This window comes from Panthera tigris, chromosome A1, assembly GCF_018350195.1.
Source record: "Panthera tigris isolate Pti1 chromosome A1, P.tigris_Pti1_mat1.1, whole genome shotgun sequence".
Classification (NCBI taxonomy): Eukaryota; Metazoa; Chordata; class Mammalia; order Carnivora; family Felidae; genus Panthera; species Panthera tigris.
The window spans coordinates 168,804,318-168,824,293 of record NC_056660.1 but is presented as its reverse complement, the minus strand read 5'-3'; the positions used below and the strand labels follow the sequence as shown (position 1 = coordinate 168,824,293).

At 41.4% G+C, this 19,976-nt stretch overlaps 1 protein-coding gene across 1 annotated transcript; it reads left to right on the top strand.

Annotated features, from left to right (window-relative positions):
* Positions 1 to 18: 18 nt before the first annotated feature.
* LOC107180728 (serine/arginine repetitive matrix protein 1-like) lies at positions 19 to 9,192 on the top strand. Its single transcript, XM_042956725.1, has 4 exons — positions 19 to 75; positions 118 to 831; positions 6,027 to 6,102; positions 9,180 to 9,192. Exons 1-2 carry the CDS (start codon positions 19 to 21, stop codon positions 793 to 795), a joined length of 735 nt encoding a protein of 244 aa, XP_042812659.1. The 3' UTR covers positions 796 to 831; positions 6,027 to 6,102; positions 9,180 to 9,192.
* Positions 9,193 to 19,976: the final 10,784 nt, after the last annotated feature.

The window sequence follows — 19,976 nt, the reverse complement described above, 5'->3', positions numbered from 1 at the left end:
GTCCCCCTCACCCAAGAGATGCGGGATCGGCGGAGCTGGGGTAGACAGCACCGAGCTGCGTCTGAGCAGCCCAGGGTAAAAGAATCGGGTCGGGAGGAGCCCGGCCCCACAACTTAGCGCCGGGACCGCCAGACCCGCCCCCGCGGCGCCACCCCCGCCGGAGCGCCTTCCTGCTGCCGCCGCCGCCGCCGCCGCCGCCGCCGAGGCCGGGCCAGGGTGCACCCCGGGCGCGGGGACGCACGGATCGGGCAGGAGTTTCCTCCGAGCGCTCGTCCGCCAGCCGGCTTCTCCCGCCCCCCGGCGCCCCTTCCTCTCCCCTCCCGGACCCGGGCTGCGCGGGGAGGGCGCAGGGGGCGGGCGGCGGCGGCGCGCGGCGGAGGAAAAGGAGAGCAAGAAGAGGAGCGTCCCCGGAGAGAAGCCCGCTCCAGCTGCAGCCGCAAGTCCCCTCCCTCCTTCCCGCCCTGTAAATGCGGAGATGGCGGCGGCAGCTGCGAAACGAAGCGCCGGTTCTCCAGCGCCACTCGGCGCTCCTACAACGTCCGCCACGAGCAGGAGGAAACTGCCGCGGCGAGGCGGCTGCTGGGTCAATACGCGCCCGCAGCCCTGGAGCAGAGCAGGCGGCTGGCCCCGCCCATTCTCGACGCGCCGGGATGGGGCGGGGCCTCAGGTGCCCAATCACAGTGCGCCGCCCAACGGGCCCGCCCCGCACCCTCCTTCCTGAGCCCAGGAGGAGAGAAGACCTCGGACGGCTTTTGTGAACTGGCAGGCAGCCTGGGTGGAGGTGAGGCCCTCTGAGGCCTTCAGACGCCAGCAGCCCACGTTCCACAGAGTGTGAGCTTTCTCCTCATTTCCTTTTTGGTGCCCAGGTTTCCTGTCCTTGAGGAACCGGGCCTGGCGTGTCTGGGACGGCAACTTGGTGAGGAGCTGTAGAAATTGAGGAGAAAGGGGCTTCTCATTATGTTCAGGTTCCTCTTTTCCTCTGTTGCTTTTGGCGACTTCCTGATGAAACGTGAAGGAAAGGAGACTGCCAACGACAGCTGGCTACAAAATCTATGAGTGGAGCCTAAGAAGTAATGCTCGTGGGGGTTAGTGTTTAATTGCCACTCAATCCCAAATCCACCCTTTTTGACTGCACCGTGAAAATGGATCTGGGCCCTTTTAAGTAAGTTTTTCTTTGCCAGCAGGTGCTGAAGCTTTGTCAGTAGAGGGCGCTGAAGAGACATCGCAGGAAGAAAAGGGTTTTGCTTCTTGGTTTTGGTATATGGGTACGCAGGCGCTTGTAGCATTCCTGGCTTTCTCCAGTGCCAAGCTCCACTAGTGGTTGGAGGTCAGAAATTTCCTCCATCATCCCTAACTCTAGTGGTTCTGTAGAGGAGGCCCTAAAGTGAGCCACTACCCATGAATAACTCTCCAGGCTCTGTAGAGACAAGATTTGTATTAGGTTCCACAGGGTAGTGTTCTGTAGGTGTGACTTCTCTGCCATTCAGTGAGCCAGAGTTTGAGAACTCTGCCCTCTCCAATAAAGTCTGGATCTTAGCCCTGTGAGGGGCTGGCGAGCTCCTCTTTGGGGAGCTCTGTCCCAGCCCAGGGGTTAATTATAAGATTTGCTCCTTAAAACTGCTCTTTCTATATACTCTAGAGGTTATCTTCCCCCTAGTGAATCCCTCATTAATTATCTATTATAGTTTATAATATTTTTGCTTAAGCTTTTTATTTTTTGTTAAGCTTTACCTGTAACCCCAAGAGATGAGGTTAGGAATTTGGTTTGATTGGGTCTTTGGCTTGAGCTCGATGCTGAACTCCCTGCCAAAGGGAAATAAGATGCTAGTGATTCATGGCACCCGGGGCATCCCAATTAATCAATTTCCTGTGGCTGATTGTGATGAAGTACCAACTGAACCATGTGCCTTGGGGGCCCAAGTAGCTGTGGCTGTAAGGTGACTGGTATGGCTGTAAGGTGACTACAAGGACTATGGTGTGATATGGATTCTTTTGAGTTCCTTTGAATGCTTACAAAGAGAAACGACAAGCACAGATCAAAGTTATGACATGAAAACCAGAGAGCTTCCATAACAACTCTAAGAGAATTTCAGATAAATGATATTTCTGAAAATTAAACACAAAATTAAAAATTTCTGGTTACTGAATTACAACTTCCATTGAATTCACAGATGTGCCAAGTTTCTCATGTAAAAGTTAGGGTATTGATTATTAAATTATAGGACTTCAAAACTGAGAATGGGTTGGGCCCAGATGAAACTGGCAATTTTGAAACATTAAGTCACTCTGGGCCTTTCTTACCAGTGGAAGTGGGTTGCTCTCCAGTGTCTGAGGAGGTAGATTTCCTCTGCTTGAAAGCTTTGTGACAACCTCACCTGGGGACGATGCTTGAAAGGGAATATATATTCTCCTCAAAACCCACCACAATCACCCTCTGATGCCACTATAGTCTTAACGCTGCATGCTCTTGGAGGATAGGTTCACACCAAGGTAACTACAATGTGGTTACTATGTTAATACATAGGCAGAAACCTCTTGAACATGTGTAGGAGTGGCTTCTACCGCATCAGACCATGGATGGTGGAGTAGAACACTATATTGAACCAAATTCGTTGTTAGGATGTTAATTTTTTGTTTTAGCTTATGCAGCTAGAGGTGGTTGATTGGTTGATTGAAACTTGGACTCATTGGTGGCATACAATTGGTGAAGTTGAGGTGCCCAACTTTCCCAGACATGTGGAACAGGGAATCCATGGTTTAGGGAAATGTTATACTTGACTTATCATATACAATCTGCATACCCATCTTCAACTGTGTTCTGTCAAAGGCCCAGAGACACTCCCTAAGCTGAAAAAATGAGAAATAAGTGAGAGGAAGACATGAATCTTTGAAAATCTGTATGGATGTCCCCCACTGTAGGCCATGTATGATTATAGAGGATGTACCATTGATTTGGGCATCTGGATTTCAGTGGAGATGACAGAACCTAATAGCAAGGGGACAAGTGGCACTTGGGTATCACATATAATTTGGCTACATTTGTGTTAAAGGGCAACGACAAGTATGTACAGGCACTCAGACTGCCTTGGCCCACAGAGGTACCCTAGGAACAAAACAGATAGGCAACCAAATAAGAGTACTGCTTGATGTTTATAATAGGAAAAGCTGTAAGTCAGGTAGGTAAATCTAACTTGAGTTAGTATAGTGGACAATCACAGCTTCTCACTCAGTTTTCACACCTAAACTAATTCACAGACTCAAAAACCCCTTGATTGAAGGAGACTCCTTCAGAAAGGACCCTTCACCTTTGCTACAATACACAGTGTAAATGCTCCCTTAAGCGCTGTGTGGCCATTTACTAGAGTGACAGTACATTGGAGAAAATGAAATATGCAAATCTTTTGAGGTTTATTAGACACTGGATCTGAATTGATGCTAATCCCTAAGAATAAAAAAACACCACTTTTATGATTCAACCAAAGTTGGAGTTTATCTTGGTCAGTAGTTAAATGAAGTCTTAGCTCATGTCCTACTCACAGTTGGTCCTGTTAATTCATTTGATCCACACAACAACTGTGTGGTTATTTTTTCAGTTCTAGAACTGACAATACCCCCCGCCCATTGGCTTTTTTCCCATAAGATGAGGGTCATTATGATAAGAAGACCTATGTGGGAAACTCCTGGATATTTCACTGTCTTCAAAGATAGCAAACCAGAAACAATACCACCAGAAAAGACTTGAAAGAAGCAATGGTGGTGATACCTATCACATTCCTGCTTAACTCACCTATTTAGCCAGTGCAAAAGTCATATGGATCTTGGAAAATGTGGATTACTATAAACTTAATCAGGAGGTAATTCCAATTGTGGCTTTTGTCCCAGATGCAGTATTTTTACTGGAACAAATCAACATAGCACCTGGTACTTGGTATACAGCTATTGATACAGCTAATGCCATCTTTTCTATACTTATTTATAAAAAACCATCAGAAGCAGTTGGTGATTACCTAACAGGGCCAATGGAATGCCTTTACAGGGTTACCTCGGGAGCACATCAATTCTCCTTAATATAGCCTACAGAAATGTTGATCCTCTTGACATTCCACAAAGCATCACACTGGTTCATTTTGGTTGTTCATAATGACAACATTATGTTAATTGGATCTGATGAACTGGAAGTAGCAGGTATTTCAGATGTCTTGGTATGGTATATTTGAATTAGAGGGCAGGAGAAACTAATCATGAGCATGAGATGACAACTCTAAAGTGGTCCTGGCATGTCCCACACTTTTAGGGTGGGACAAGTTCTAGGATGGTACAAGCTCTACAAAAAAAAAAAAAAAAAGCCACTGAGAGATGAGATGAATCCAATAAAATGGCATAGGTTAGAAATGATGAGGATTGGGAAAAAGAATAAAGTGATTGCTGCAGAGACTGGTCATACCAATCATGTGGCTATGGGAGGAAATCAACAGCCCAGCTGGTAGGAAAAGAATACCCTAAACCCTGGGAAGTCAGGGGTTGGGGAAAGAATCACTAAGCTTCTCTTGGCTCTCACTTATAGGACACCTGACCTGGACTGTCCTCTCAGAATTCCTTTGTAAGCTTGAATATACATCCTTAACTTAAATCCTGGGCTCTTAGATGTTAAAACTCAGATCTGTAGTTTTCAGATCTTAAACTAAGGACTGTTACCTTTCAGGTGGATGACCTCCACCTGAGATGATAGAACAAAATTAATTTTCTGAACATCATTAAGATTCCCGCTAGGCTGGTATTATTGTCAGTCCCTTGGGGTCTCTATCATGTAAGGAAAAAAACAAAATTCTCTTGTATGTTTTTTCCAGACCAGCAGTAGCTGAATTTAACTGCTGCATCTATCATTCCCTCCTGACCCTACTGACAAAAACTTAACAGCTTTTCCTTCAAACATTGGAGAATTAAACCTTGACACCCATGTCAGCAAAATGCCATTGCTGAAGTCACTACAAACATATTAGCAGAATCTAATTCACCTGGAACAGTCCATACCATAAGGGCTAGGCTGGTTGGCTATCATAGCCAGATTGTTCTCTTCAGAAGCATTGCAGCCTGCTTTGCAGGAAATTATTTAGCTCCAATCAAGGAGTTTGCCCACCATAAGGGACACAGAATTGACTCACCTTTATTGTAATAAAGGACATTTAACATTCCTAATACAGTTTATGCCCCCACTAGTGTACTTATACTCATGTGGACATCAGACCTCTACTTGCCTGACAAACATAAACCATTTTAAACTCTCTAATCCAAGTGATTATAAACAATCATGTTGCCCCAGACCTCCTGCTAGCCAGTCAAGGGAGAATATTTTCAAATGCCAACACCTATTGTTTCACTTAGATTAATGAATCAGGAAAGTGAAACAGTCTATCTTCTGCCTTAGAGAGAAAGCAGTGTGGTTTTCTCAGTTCAGTCTCAACAACACCTGAGACGTACTTAACTGGCTTGACTGTGGATGGGGAACCTTTTTGTAATTTATCTTTCAAGTTAGACTGACCATCTTTCTAGGAGTCATAGTCATGGTCACTCTGATCTGCTCTGGCCTAAGATGAATGGAAAATATCTGGTCCAAATTTCTACAATCAATCATTATAATTAATTAGGTAATCTAATGGGTGGCCCAGACTCTTGAAAATTGTTCTTACTTGGATACATGAAAGGTCAGGGGTGGAATCAGTGGTATAGAGCCCTATTGCCACATGACTTTCCATGTCTTTACATAAGCCAAGTCTGATCAGAGTCTTGGTGGAATGCCCTGCAATTCCTCCACAGCCAAGGGGAGATAAGTTTCTTTAGAGAAGCAGACTGCTCTAAAGCCTTTTCTCATCAAACTCCCTAGTTTCAGTTGAGCACAGGACTTTCTATGTTACTCCACCCACTTTCAAATGTAAGTTCAAGCTTCTGTGTAAGTCTAGAAACTGCCAGGCTATAGTTTAGATGGCTTCTCAGGAGAAGATCAACCCATAACTCTTCTCTGTCATCAGGTCCCTCCAGTTTACTGTCATCCTGTGGAACTAGAGATGTGGGGAGGTGACACCACACCGATATTGTTTTTGCTGTGTAAGTAATAAATTACCTAAAGCCAGTTGAGCCTGTTAGCATCTTAATGGTTGAATCTCTGGAAGCATGGCAAGCCAACATAGTAACTTCAGTAGTGATCCTTGTGGTTCTACCAGCTACCACACCGCTGCATAGGGGGTATTCAACCACTTGTTGGTTAGAAGCGTAGGATTTTCCTGATCTGGAGAGTGAATAAAGCCACTCTAATGCAGCAGAAAATACTCATGCAGAAAAACAAGGGTGGGCAGAAGCAAGACTTTGACATATTACGGTAACCGAAGCCTGCAGGGATGAAGCAAGTGGAGAGAGAGATTAAAGACACAGGAAAAGGAAAAGTGAAAGAGCACGGTGGTAGGTAGCAAAGAAGGTATAGTGATGGGAACCAAAAGCTCTGAAAAAGAGAATCACTCTGGCAGGAAGAAGACCTCCCCTCCTCCCTCTAAGACCAAAGAAGTCAGCCTCCTCCCTGTCTTCCCATCATAGAGCTCCTGTGATCTTCTGGTCTCTTACTGGATCTCCTGTCTGATCTTGTCCTATTGTCACCACTTTCCCAATGCTCTAGCTTTGTGAAAATTTCAATCACATGTTCTTGCCTAAAATCCATCAGTAGTTTCCCAGCACTCTCAGATCTAATTCTAATCACATTGGTATGGACCCTAAGTTCCTTCCTTCCAGTTCTGACCCCTGCCTTTCTATCCAGCCTTGTCTCTTCCCGCTCTTTCACACACAATCTTCATCCAAGTTATGCTAAACAACTTGCTTTCTCCCTGTTGAGCCAAGGACGCAGGGCCACTATGTACAATTGTATAGACCATACATAGGACACCTGTAAGCGGTGCTGTACATATTGCTGATATTGTCAATTTGTGTAGTTATTGGAACTATCTTCTGGAAGATGGCAGTAGAGTATCTTATCATAATGAAATTAATATAATATGACAATTTTGTGATATGTGGAAATAAAGCACCCTGAATAAAGGTCCAATTTTATAAAACTTGAACAAAGGTGCACCTCATATCCTTGGTGTAATTCTTTATGTTTAGCACGCCTTTCAACTGCCTTGTCCATCAGCAAACTCCTACTCATTCCACACACAAAAAACTCACTCTCTCTTCAAATACATTACCAGGTATTTGTTATAACTACTTATTTCATGGTCTAGAAGTATTTGTGTTCTTCTCCCTTCTCTGAATTGTCTAGTGATGTGTTTTTAATAGTTATCTTTATTCATTTTATCTTGAATGAGCACATGAGGTGCTCTGGATCAGAGATTTCTTACTACCCCAGAGTAAGTAAGAACTGCATGCTACCCCCTGCCAGCTTGCCCCAGGTATTACCCCTGGGGCAATATCATGAAAGACAATGAAAATTTTTCTACATCAGTGGCCAGGTACTCTACAGACAGGGGACAAGAAGTGATTTTTCTGTGTTTATGAAGGTAAAGGATACAGCTGTTCCTCCTCATCTCCTGAAAGAGTCTCCTCCTTACTCCAGATGTTTCTGAGCTCTGGGACTTCATTCCTAGTTGGAATTTAAATAACTAGAAAGGTAATAATCCAGTCTCCCAGCACCTTCAGAGCTAACCTAGGTGCCTATCCCAGGACATAATATTTTGCTCTGGGGAAGATAAGAGAAGTTTTATTCTCCCTTTGGATCTGAGCAATTAACTCTGTTATTAGGGAAACAGACAGCTAAAGGTCTCATCCTTATGATATGAGAAAATGTATTAGGAAAAGTAAAAGCAAATATTCTCTATAGTGCTTATGTTTCTGTGGCTTAGGAAGCTAGGGTTTTTTGTACAAACATTTTTTTTTTAAAAAGAAGTTTTATTTTACTGTATCTGGAAGCTGCATGAGGGCAGGGCAGGACCCATATCGTAAGGATTCAATCTGATTCCTTCTCCAGGACACATAGCTTTTGTGGCTTTGGGAAAGTTACATGATATCTACAAAACTCCATTTTCCAACATGCCACATGGGGATAGTAATAGCTATTTTTCAGCATTTACTGTAGGATTACAAGAGGTAACAAATAACATGTTAGGAGAGCATTCCCCAGACACCTTCCATTTTCTCTGGGAAAGAAGAATGTTTCCAGGAAGCAGTGAGTAGGGTACAGAACATATGAAATAGCCATTACAGGAAGCAGATAATGGAGCCCTCATTGGACAGCACTGGTATGTCATAGAGGAAGTCTGCAATTTTCTCTCCCTGACATTGATCCAAGGAAAGTTGGCTGTAAGGATGATCCAGCAAGGACCCTTTGTAGCAGGATTCAAGAGCAATGGCCATGTGAGGAGTGCTCAGGGAAGGAACATATTATACTATTTTCCCTACCCACATAAGTATATTTTTGCAGCTGAGGTTTGTTAAAATGGGCAATCAATGTAATATTGAACAGGAAAAAAGCCTGGGGTGAGGTTTCTGGAAGGTATGAGGTCTAGTTCCATGCTTCTAATGATTAGAAGGTCTGTATCTACAGAAGATCCTGAGGTTATATTTGGTAACAACTGGAAAATTTATCTCTTCCCTTGCCAGCTGCTACTCTAAGTCTGTCTGAACTCTTCAGTTGCCTACATACATCATATCTAAGGTAAAAGTTTGGAAGGAGGAAGGAACAAAGTTCTGAGTACTCATAACTTTTAGAAAATTTTATAATTGTGATTGCATAAAACATAAAGGATGGAAGATTCAATCCTTTTATCTCCTACCTGTTGGGAAAATCAGTCTGCCAAGGGCCCTGAGCATCTCTACACATTATTTCTGGGTATGCCAAGAATAAAAGAGACCCTGACTGCTCTTTATTTGGGTCATTTTTCAGGATTGTATTTGCAGCCAGCAACCTTGAGGAACCAAGTAATACTTTCTTCCAAACAAAGAGTAGGCTTACTTACCAAAACTATAAAAGCAGTGTGTTCTCCAAGTTCAGTATTCCTTGGCCTATGACAGAAATCTCCTATGTATATGGCACCCACTTGGGCTCCTTCTTTAGACCCTGTGGGATTTGAGGGACATGGGAAACTAACACCAACATCATGCTCATGCTGCTTTGACATGTTCTTTTGTCTCTAATCCAGGCATCTCGTGTTTTCTGCTGGTGTCAATAAAATAGTGACAGGCCAAGACCCTTCACAGATCTTGAAACTACTCGCCTACCTAAGAGAATCTTGACATTGTTGACATAATCTTCACCTCCCTTTGCTTTTCCTTCCCTGAAAGGAAGCTGAGAGAGAGGATGAGTCAAGTAACAGTAAACTTCGGAGAAGGTAAGGGAAACAGAGCTAAAAGAAGAGTGCCTTTTCTTCATAGTGTTTCTCACTATTTGAAATTACTTATTGTCTTCTGTGTGTCTCTTCCAATAGAATGAAAGCTCCTGAAAGTCAGGGGCCTTTTGATTTCTCACTGTATCTTAGTGAGTAAAATAGTGTCTACAAATGTCAAGGCCTAATAAATATTCATTGAATGAATTAATTATTATTTGGGCCTTGAGGCACCAGTTGGGGTGAATTGGTAACACTCATAATGGGTTGCTCTGGCTCATACTGGAAGTCTCTTTGCTCTTGAACTGCATTTAAACCTACTCCTCTTGTCACTGTGAATCAATCAGCACTCAATCTTTGTGTTCCTATAAGGGTGTTTATATAGATAGAAAGAGAAAAGATAGATAAATATACACATATGTAGGTATGTATAAAATTTTAATAGAATTTCTCCCCAAATTATTTTACTAATTATCTTAACTACAAAGAGAATTCCAATATGGGGATAGATAGAAATAAACTACACATAGTGAATGACCAGTGTGTGCTATGACCAGTTGTGCTTTTCTTGTGCTGCCCCATGTAATTCTCACAACTCTGGAAGTTTAGCATGTTAAAATCTATTTAATATATAAAGGAACTTCGATACAGAGTGGTTAAGCAATCTGCTTTGGGATACAGAGATACTAAATGGTGTGGCTTATTGTTTCTGGCTTCCAAACCCCTGGTCTTTTTGATACAGCATTCTACAGAGTTATGGTATCTTATACCTTGTATACAGTGAATAGATTTTCTGAAGTAATTTTCAGGATGTGTATCAGTCAGGGTTTGGTGGTGCGAACAAATAGAAACAATTTTAGTTATTTTTAAGAAGAAAGGCATTTAATAGATTGTGCTTGCAAAAATGAATGTCAGGATTGGAGAAGTGAGTTATAGACGGAGCCTCCAAGAATGAATGATTCCAGTACAGTACAGAGTTGACCTCTCAGTGGAGCTATAACTGCTGAGGACTCTTGGATGCTGGTTTCAATAACATAACCCATGAGGGCAGGTAGAGCCAGAAAACTATTGCTGTCCCAACTGCCACAACTACTTATTGTCATCAGGGGGCTGAATGATGGGCCATGGAACACTGCTTCAGAAAAAAAAAAATGTTTCAGTGATATTAATTATAAGAGAAATACAGCCAAAAGTGGTCACGAAGATGTCCTGTCTTCTCTTATGTTTTCTAAATCTTGCATGAATATATCTAATTGACAGTATCCATAGCTCTAGGTGCAAAGAAATCTAGGAAACGTTGTAAGCTTCCAGTCTGCATTATGAAAGATGCCATAAGAGGAAAGTGGAATGGGCATTAGATGAGCCAACCTGCAGTACTTAACCACCAGCAGTATTAGGAGAAATACAAACACACGAAATGGGTTAAGATGTTTAAAACTGACTCTGTCCAGGAAAACTTATAATACGTAATTATTAATTTGAATTCCAAACTCCTGACATTAAAATCTTTATGGCTATCTTGGGGAAAATGTCATCCATGCACATGACAATGAAGGCCAATAATATATCTAGATATGGACATAACAGAGAAGGGAAAATTATTTGTGGTGTAGGATCACTTTCATTCTTTTATAGTCCTTTGTTTGCTGACACTGTGATTGGCATGGTTTTGGGGAAGAGGAGGCTTATATCTAGCAGGCCCCAGGTCTTCCTCTGGATTATCTTTGGCTCTAGTTTCTCATATGCCAGCACAGTACTCAAATAGGAAAAGCTTAACAATTTAGTACTCCAAAGCTTCAAAGACACTTAGCACATACGAAAATTTTACATGCCCCAGGGAGGCACAAAGATTTGCCTGAGATCTCATGGAGACTGGACTTGAAGCCAAGTTCTCTGGCTCCCTGTCCAAACCTTTCTTCATCCCAACAAAATCAAGCCTTGAATTGTATGCCTCCTAAATACAAAGTGATATTGTGTGTGTGTGTGTGTGTGTGTGTAACAGAGAGAGAGAGAGAGAGAGAGAGAGAGAGGTGGGGGGCACCTGGCAGGCTCAGTCAGTTAAGCATCCTACTTTGGCTCAGGTCATGATCTCACAGTTCATGACTTCCAGCCCCATGTTGGGCTCTGTGCCGACAGTGCAGAGCCTGGAACCTGCTTCGAGTTCTATGTCTCTTTCTCTCTCACTGCCCCTCCCCTGTTCATGTTCTGTCTGTCTCTCTCAAAAATGAATGAACATTGGGGCGCCTGCGTGACTCAGTTCGGCGTCTGGCTTCGGCTCGGGTCATGATCTCACAGTCTGAGTCCGAGCCCCATGTTGGGCACTGTGCTGACAGCTCAGAGCCTGGAGCCTGTTTTGCATTCTGTGTCTCCCTCTCTCTCTGCTCCTCCCCCACTCGTGCTCTGTCTCTGTCTCTCAAAAATAAATAAACATCAAAAAAATGAATAAACATTAAAAAAAGAGAGAGAGAGAAAGATTCCATTTATATCAAGTTCAATAGCAGGCAAAACTCAGCTATATTTTCTGGGAAGCATACTTACATGTTAAGTATGAAGCAAAACAAGGACATGTTAACCGTCAAAATCTGGTTAGTAGTGAAGGTAGGGAGTTGTTACCAGTAAAAGGCACATGGGAACTTCTGGGGTGGTGGCATTGTCTCAGGGGACTCAGTTTTGTAGGACTCAAGCTTTTTTTTTGTTGTTAATTTTGAAACCCAGTGTCATGTATTTAACTTTCTTGTCTTTAATAACACTTCATTTTAGTACTTACTGTATAATAGAGACAGGCTAGGTGCTTTTCATGGATTATTTCCTTAAACTGCCAAAAGAACACCCTCATAGAGGCACTGTTATTATCCCCACTTCATAGATGAGGAAACTGAGACACAGCCTTCACTAACCTGCCCAAATCCACACACTTAGGTAGCAGAGCTGATATTTGATTTATCTGGCTCCACTATGAGCTGCTTAACCACTTTGCTATACTAGCCACCGGAAACTTAAGGGGTGAGTAAATTAAGGACCTCTCTTTTCTTCATTATTTTACAGTCATAAAAGTTAGTTATGATAACTATGTTAGTAAGAGAAAAAAAGCAGGATACGAGATTATATGAACACACACATAGTGGTTACATCTATGTTAAAAATATATATACATAGGTTTAAAAGACCAGAATATAAAACACTGAAAAGTTAGGATGATGAAAATGTGGGTACACCCTCTTCTTTGTTTTCCAAATTTATTTTAAAGTGGCCATATTAAATTTACAATGGGAAATGTGCTATAAAATAAACTTCCCATTTACCTGAAACATAAAATTTCATTTCCACACCCTTCTTTCCTACAGCTTAGTATAATCTTTAGAAGCCTCTTCTGCTCAATGAGTGACTTCATTACCAAATTGATGGCACCAGATCATTCTAGCTATGCAAATCACAAACCCACAGCCAGCTAAGGAAACGGCGGATAAAAGATTACATTAAAAATTAAAGCAACGTGTGGAGATGTGGAGATAATGTGCTTACAATTATTTCTACATATTTAATATTTATGCAATTACGAAGCCAGTCATGACAAATCTTAAATCTTGAGTCATATTCTTTTTGTCCTCTGATACTTTTGACCTTGAACTGAGACCGCCAAACAATATATAAAAAATGGATGTGGGAGAAGCATTTCCTTTGGCCTATAAATGATAAATGCTTTCTTCTTAGAAAGTGATCTCATTTCTTCCTAGCCTTTGTTTATTTTCAATGCCTTGTATTTTTTTTTCTGTGTTATATTCTGATCATCCTTGAAAGCACTGGGCTTTCAGTCTTCCACAGTTTGGTTGTGTTGTTTTCTGGTGTTGCTGCTGTGATGTGTTTTCTGTCAGAGGAAATTTACAGGCACATTAGCCTACTTGACAGGCACAATGAGCCACAAGGCTCTCCTAAGGAGAAACTTCCACGTGCTGTGGTAAGGTTTTCTCGGTCTCTCCATCCCACCCTCTCTCTTACATTTTAATACCTCCACCGTGATTCAGACACAAATCCCAGCCACTTTCACTTATAGCACTTACCTTGGATCCTGGATTTAACTCTCTGGTTCCTGGTAACAGCAGTACTTTAGTTCTGCATTAATTAATTCATATTTCTGCAACAATCTAGCTACAGTAGTTTGTGGATTAAGCCAATGTCTTTCCTTACAGTCATATAAATACCAAGTATGAAATGGATGGGAATATTTTTTTTTTCCTATGATGAGTCATTGATACAAAGAGGGGAAAATAGCATCCAAGAACTATACAAATGAAAAGCAATATAATTAAATTTTATGTAGGTTGTTTAGAGAGAAAATACTAAAACAATTTACTTTTCTCAGTGTGTCATAGAAAAATGGTCAACAAGAATCAATAAAACTTATTAAAAATTCAAAAACATAAAATGAGACATAACTGAAAGGGTAAACTGTTTTCTTGGCAGATTCCAAATAAATCAAAGTATTTCCCTACAGCCACTGGGGAGTGGAAGGCCTTTGCATTTGCAGTTTCATGTATATTATGTTGCCCCTAGGAGAGTAAATTTGCTAAGATATAGCAGTTCTGGTACATTCGGACCCTGACTTCATGCCAAACTATCTCTTCACTGTAACATCTTCCAAGCCTTTTTAGTAAGTTTTGAAGAGTCAGTTAAGTGTCCGACTCTTGACTTCAGCTCAGGTCATGTCACGGTTTATGAGATCGAGCCCTGCATCAGGTTTTGCACTGACAATGTGGAGCCTCCTTGGGATTCTCTCTTTCTCGCTCAAAAAAAATATAAAAATTTAAAAATAATAATAATAATAATAATTTTTGAAGGGTGGTTTTATTTTGAGATCATCCTCTTTGTCCTTGGTATGTTTGGATCATATGCATGTTACAATGTCACCTACAGAAAGTATTTAGAACAGTCTGTAGGGTGCCTGGCTGTCTCATTTGGAAGAGCATGTGACTTGTGATCTCAGGACCATGAGTTCAAGCCCCATGTTGGGTGTAGAGATTATTTAAATAAATAAACTTTAAAAAAAGGAAGTTATTTAAAATAATCTGAAATCACATGTAAATTTCCTGCATGATTCTCTGCTAAGAAGCAGAGATATTTCCCAAGCCAATCCATAATCTTGGTCTGAGCTGCTCTATTTGTTGAATGAATAAATAAATGAATGAAACTTGCATTATATGGAAAGTTAGAATAGGTGGTTTCCTGGTAGACTCATTCTTTAGAGAATTAATGAGGAACACTCTTAGTTTGACTCTGTCATAGTTCAGGCTGCTATCCAAAGTACCATATACTGGGGAACTTATAAACTACAGAAATTTATTGCTCACAGACCTGCAGGCTGGAAACCTGAGATCTAGGTACCATCAAGGTTGTGTGAGGGTTGTCTTCTAGGTCGCAGACTTCTTCTTATGTCTTTGTCTTTACATGGTGGAAGGAGCAAGAGGGCTGTCTTTTATAAGAGCACTAATCCCCTTCATGAGGGCTGTACCCTCATGACCTAAGCACCTCCCAAAGGCCCTACCACAAAGTACTATCACCTTAGGGGCTTAGGATTTTAACATATGAATATGGGGAGACACAGGAACATTCAGGCCATTGTTGGCTCCCTTCCCCTTTTTCTTTCTTGGAGCTATACTCTCCAAGTTATTTCAGAGTAGCCAACTGCATCTGTGTTCTCATGTATGCCTCTCTCTCCCTTCCCATCTTTAAAAGGACAAATAAGTCTTCATTTCTAGTAGCCTACTGGTCCTTAGAGAGAGTGACCCATTCCTTCAGCTCCCTAAGAGTGAGAGCAGGCCATTGATTCCTATCTTTAGAGTGGTTCTTCCTTGGTCCAGTTTTCTGCTATGACAGGGATTCTTCTTTCTGCCCTTTGCTCTTCTGTAATGACTGCAAGGATGAGGAGAGGAAACTAGTTTTCCAGGCTGTCAGGATGACCAGGGACCACCTGCAGCCAGTCCAGAGCAATAATAAGAGGCACCATTAATCTGCCCACCATCTGGAAAACACAGAAAATGTCAAGAACAGGAATTGTTTACCCTCACACAAAGAAAACCAAAGCCCCCGTCCCTGGACTTATATATACTGCCATTGTCCATCTAAAGGTCTTCAGAAATGGAATTCATTCATCTAGAGTGATTTGAGTAAGACTTTTTTCCTGAAATAGGAGGCCAATTTAGACAACACCTCAAGGTGTTTTTAAATTCATTTTTTGTTGGTTTTATTTTTCAGTTCACAGGGTCCTAAAACAATGGATACATTTTTTACAAACAATATACATTTCTGTCCATATCTAAACCAGTGGGAGATTTTCTCTAATTTTAATACTGAATTATTTGTAACAAATAATCATCAAACACTTCTTTTCCAGGCAGGCACTGCTACAGAAGCTGGATATACAATGTAATGCAGACTGCATAGAGATGCTGAGAATTATTTGGGCCCTCTGATGAATCCATTCACCTTTTTGTACCCACTCATACTTTAAACTGCACTCAAGTGAGCTCTTTACATTGTAGGTTTCACTTGCCTCCTGGATCCCCTAGGACTAAACCAAAGACACTGAGTTCTAGCTCCTTTATCCCAACCCCAGCCTAGTGGATGAATTTTTATTGGCATGAGCGTATTCAAGAGTAGAGCTTTATTATCTCCCTAAAGTCCTGAGGACTTTTTCTTTTGGTACCAAGAACTCTTTACTAAAAGCCAGTGCCCAGGTAGATGAACTGCCAAAAAGGAGCCTAAAACATGCAAACATTTGCTAGTCTGGATGTCTGTGCTCATAGCTATCTAGGGAGCTGCTACAAGATGGATGGAGAGGCAAAATTACTCACTTGGAAGCTTGGCTGTCAAGAGAAAATCCAAACCCAGGAGCTTTTTTCCTAAGAACCCCTATGACATTTTATTCTTTAAATAAATCTTTTTTTTCCTCTCCTTAGGTGAGAGATTGACATTTTAAGATCAATCATGCCTCTGCTTTGCAGGGTTGGTAGACTTAGAGCAGGATAAATGGAAATTAAGCAAAATTTCCATTTTTTTTGAATAAAAATGCTCAAAATAGCTATATTCTAATTCAGTCTAAAAGAGGGATGCTCTTTCCCCAGTGGTCATTCTTATTACTATGGTTATCTCCAGACCTTTTGATGTCAAAATTTCACCCTGTTTTCTCTAAAAGAACCATTCTGAGCACACACCTGCTGTTTGAATAGCAGCAGAAAGCAAAGGAATCTCATAGTATGTTTTTCTGCATCATAGCCAAGAATGTTTTAGCGCTTCTGATATAGTCACAGGTTACCACCTTTCCAGCCTCTCTGCATCATGAGATAAGTTTCAGCTACTACTATAGGCTACAGATGAATTATTTCCTCCTGTTTATATTCTTCTTCTTTTTGTTTTGTTTTGTTTTGTTTTGTTTTGTTTTACTCAAGCTGTAGGTCCAACGTGGGGCTTGAACTCATGACCCTAAGATCAAGAGTAGCATGCTCTACCAACTGAGGCAGCCAATTAGCTCCTCTTCTTATTCGTAATGGTCTTGTTAGCATTTGGCCAGCCTCTCCCCAAACCAGATTTGGTCAGCACTTGTAACTAATTAAAAATTATGTTTTAAAAATATAAGGCTCGGAGGCCATTCAATTAGTCAATACACATTTATTGTGAGCCTACTATGTGCCAGTCATTGTCGTTGGTGCTGGGTGCTATAGAATTCCAGGGAGCATGCTGGGGTCAAAGGAGCACGAGACGAGCATTAGAAAGTGCCATTCTAGGACCAGTCTTACCTCTGACCAGCATGTGAGCTGAACGGGGCAGAGCCTTCAACCTCTGGGGTTCCAGTTTTCTCACATGCAAAATGAGGGGTGGAGAGAGCTACTCTTCTTTCAGACTCCTAATGTTCTGTTGTTGCTGCTAGCTTCATTAACTCACTGCAGTGGAAAACCAATGACCTCACAAAAGCAAATGCTTTTATAAGCCTTCCCAAAGGGACCTAATTCTAATCCAAGGAGCAATTTCAATGCTAAGACAGATGCCTCTCCAAGACCCAAGAAGACATGTTAAGAATGGGTACATATATGTTTTCATTTAAATCTATATTTGAGCCTAATTACCCCCAAAAGGCTTGCCTGCTTTCCAGTTTCTCAGTAGTATAAAGGAGTAATCTTTAAACATGGAGGGTCAATTAGAACTCCAAACACCATGGTCTAATCTCCCAGGATGATAATAAATCCAAGTTACAAAAACAAGCAATAACTCCAGGTAATTCTGGACTTACCATAGTGGCAGGCCATCAGGGCATGTTAAAACTCCCCAATTCTGTGGTATTTCAGGAGTTTCAATAGTTTTCAGAGCCCCTGAGACTATTGCTATTTATTTGTTTGTGAGTATTGACAATAAAATGAATGCTTGCTGCTTGTACAATATTGTATTGTTCCTAATTTGCAAGCCACTAGATAGTCTTCTAATATCATGTGAGCACTATGTTTTTTTCTGTCTTCTCACTCTACCAAATATATCTTATAAGATGTTTTTTAAGATGTATCTCAAGTTGCAAAATAATACTCAACAGTTTGGTATTGGGACCAAGCAGATTATTTGAAATTCAGCATGATTCCCCAACTTCTGACATAAAAAAGCAGGGGAAAAATAACAAAGGAAGACTTATATTGCTTTTTATATCTCCTCACTCGACATTTGTGGTTAGTTCATTTCAATTTCTTGTATCAAAAGGATATAGTAGCTTACCATACACCATTGCTCAGAGGGAGGACAGTTCCTTGTTTCCATTTCTTAAAAAGAAGACCCCACATATACACCATACACATTTTTTTTAGTGAAGAACGGGTAGTAAGGTATGAGTTACATTGAATGGCTCTGTTTTCCTGACCTGCTGATAACATTTCATGGCTTTCTCTTGTTTCTTTCTTCCCTCTCACTATAAATATCAGAGCTGATGACTGACTTTTACTGCTGCCTTTCATGCAGATTCCTTGGGCTTGCAAATCAGCTACTGATTCTGTGAACCTTGTCCCTGACCTACCCTTGCTCACACAGTTTCCTAATAATGGGGCTAAGGGGCCACAAAAATATACAAACATTGTATACCACACTGATTTGAATAGTAAAACTCGAAGGTTGGATTTTGGACTTACTGTTTCAGCTCATTTCTGTCCCTTTGGTGCATGGTACAAGGCAGCTGCCTACTCAACATGTTGCCTATTGGGAGGATGGCAAAAGGGCAACCTGGACAGGTGACACGAATGGAGAAGGAGAATAGAAATGTTTGTAACAAAGCCTTTCTGCAAGCAGTAAGTCTACTCCCACTGCAAACATTGTTGCTCTTTAAAAACAACATTTCAAGATACTTTACCTTTCTAAAATGAGCCACCTTCTCTACTAATGGTCCAGGTTAACATTCCATCAGACATAGATAGATGTCTGACCTTCTCCTAGCACTTTACACTCACATTCTTATTCTGCCTGATTAAAACTTAGGAGGCAAATGTACTGGGTGTATTGGGGTGTGTATATATATACATACACACATACACATACCTCTGTATACTCAAATGCCATACTGATTTAGAAATGGAAGACTAGGATAATTAATCATGGTGATTAGCATTTTTGAGAACATAATATGTGTCAGGCACTATACTCAACACTTTATTACATGCTCATACACACACAGACACACACTGTCACTGAACACAATTTGAGGGAGAAACTATGATCAACTCCATTTTATACATAAGGAAACTTACACACAAAGATGTTAAGTGAGTTGCCCGAATCACACAGCTATAAGGTATCAGAACAGGTAAGCACTAAGCTGCTTTTCCTAAAACCCAAATGCTTATTTACATCAGCCATCAAGTTACGCAATATATGTGTTATTTGGGAACCTGTTTCCAAACATTAGATAAACTTGGGTTCTGTTGCCAATCTTCTGGATTTTGTGATCATTCTGTCTTCCCAAAAAAGTGAAAGTTCCTCAGGTTACAGCTCCTGGAAACAAACCTTTAAACCTCAGGCTCTTGGACCATGTTGGCTAATATGATAGCACATATGGCTACTTAAATTAAACTAATGTAAGTTCCTCAGTTGCAGTAGCCACATTTCACATGTTCACATGTGGCTAGTTGCTACTCTGCGAGCCAGCACAGCCATTGAACATTTCCACCATAATAGCAGCACTGCTCCAGGAGGCAGATAACCTGAGGAGATACAGAAGTGCAAATGATCCTTGAGCCCCTTCTAGAAAAGGAACTGACATGTGTTGCCAAAGAAGGACATTATTGAGAGCCTGCCTTGGCCAGGCACCGTGCTAGATGCCAAAAGCACAATGATCAATACGGATCAATGAGGCAGAAATGACCTCTGCCCTTCCTGGAACTCCCATAATCAGTCATCCGAGTGAACACTGCTGTGGTAAGGGAGTCTAATGTGCTAGGAGGCCTAGAAGACCTAGAAGATGCATCATCGAACCCTGGCTTCGGAGCAGGAGTAGGGCAAGGCTTTCTGGAGAGAAAGGAATGTAAACTATGATCTTGATCGTGAGAAGTCTCATGAACCACATCCAAGAGGAAAAGTGTTCCTGACTGAATG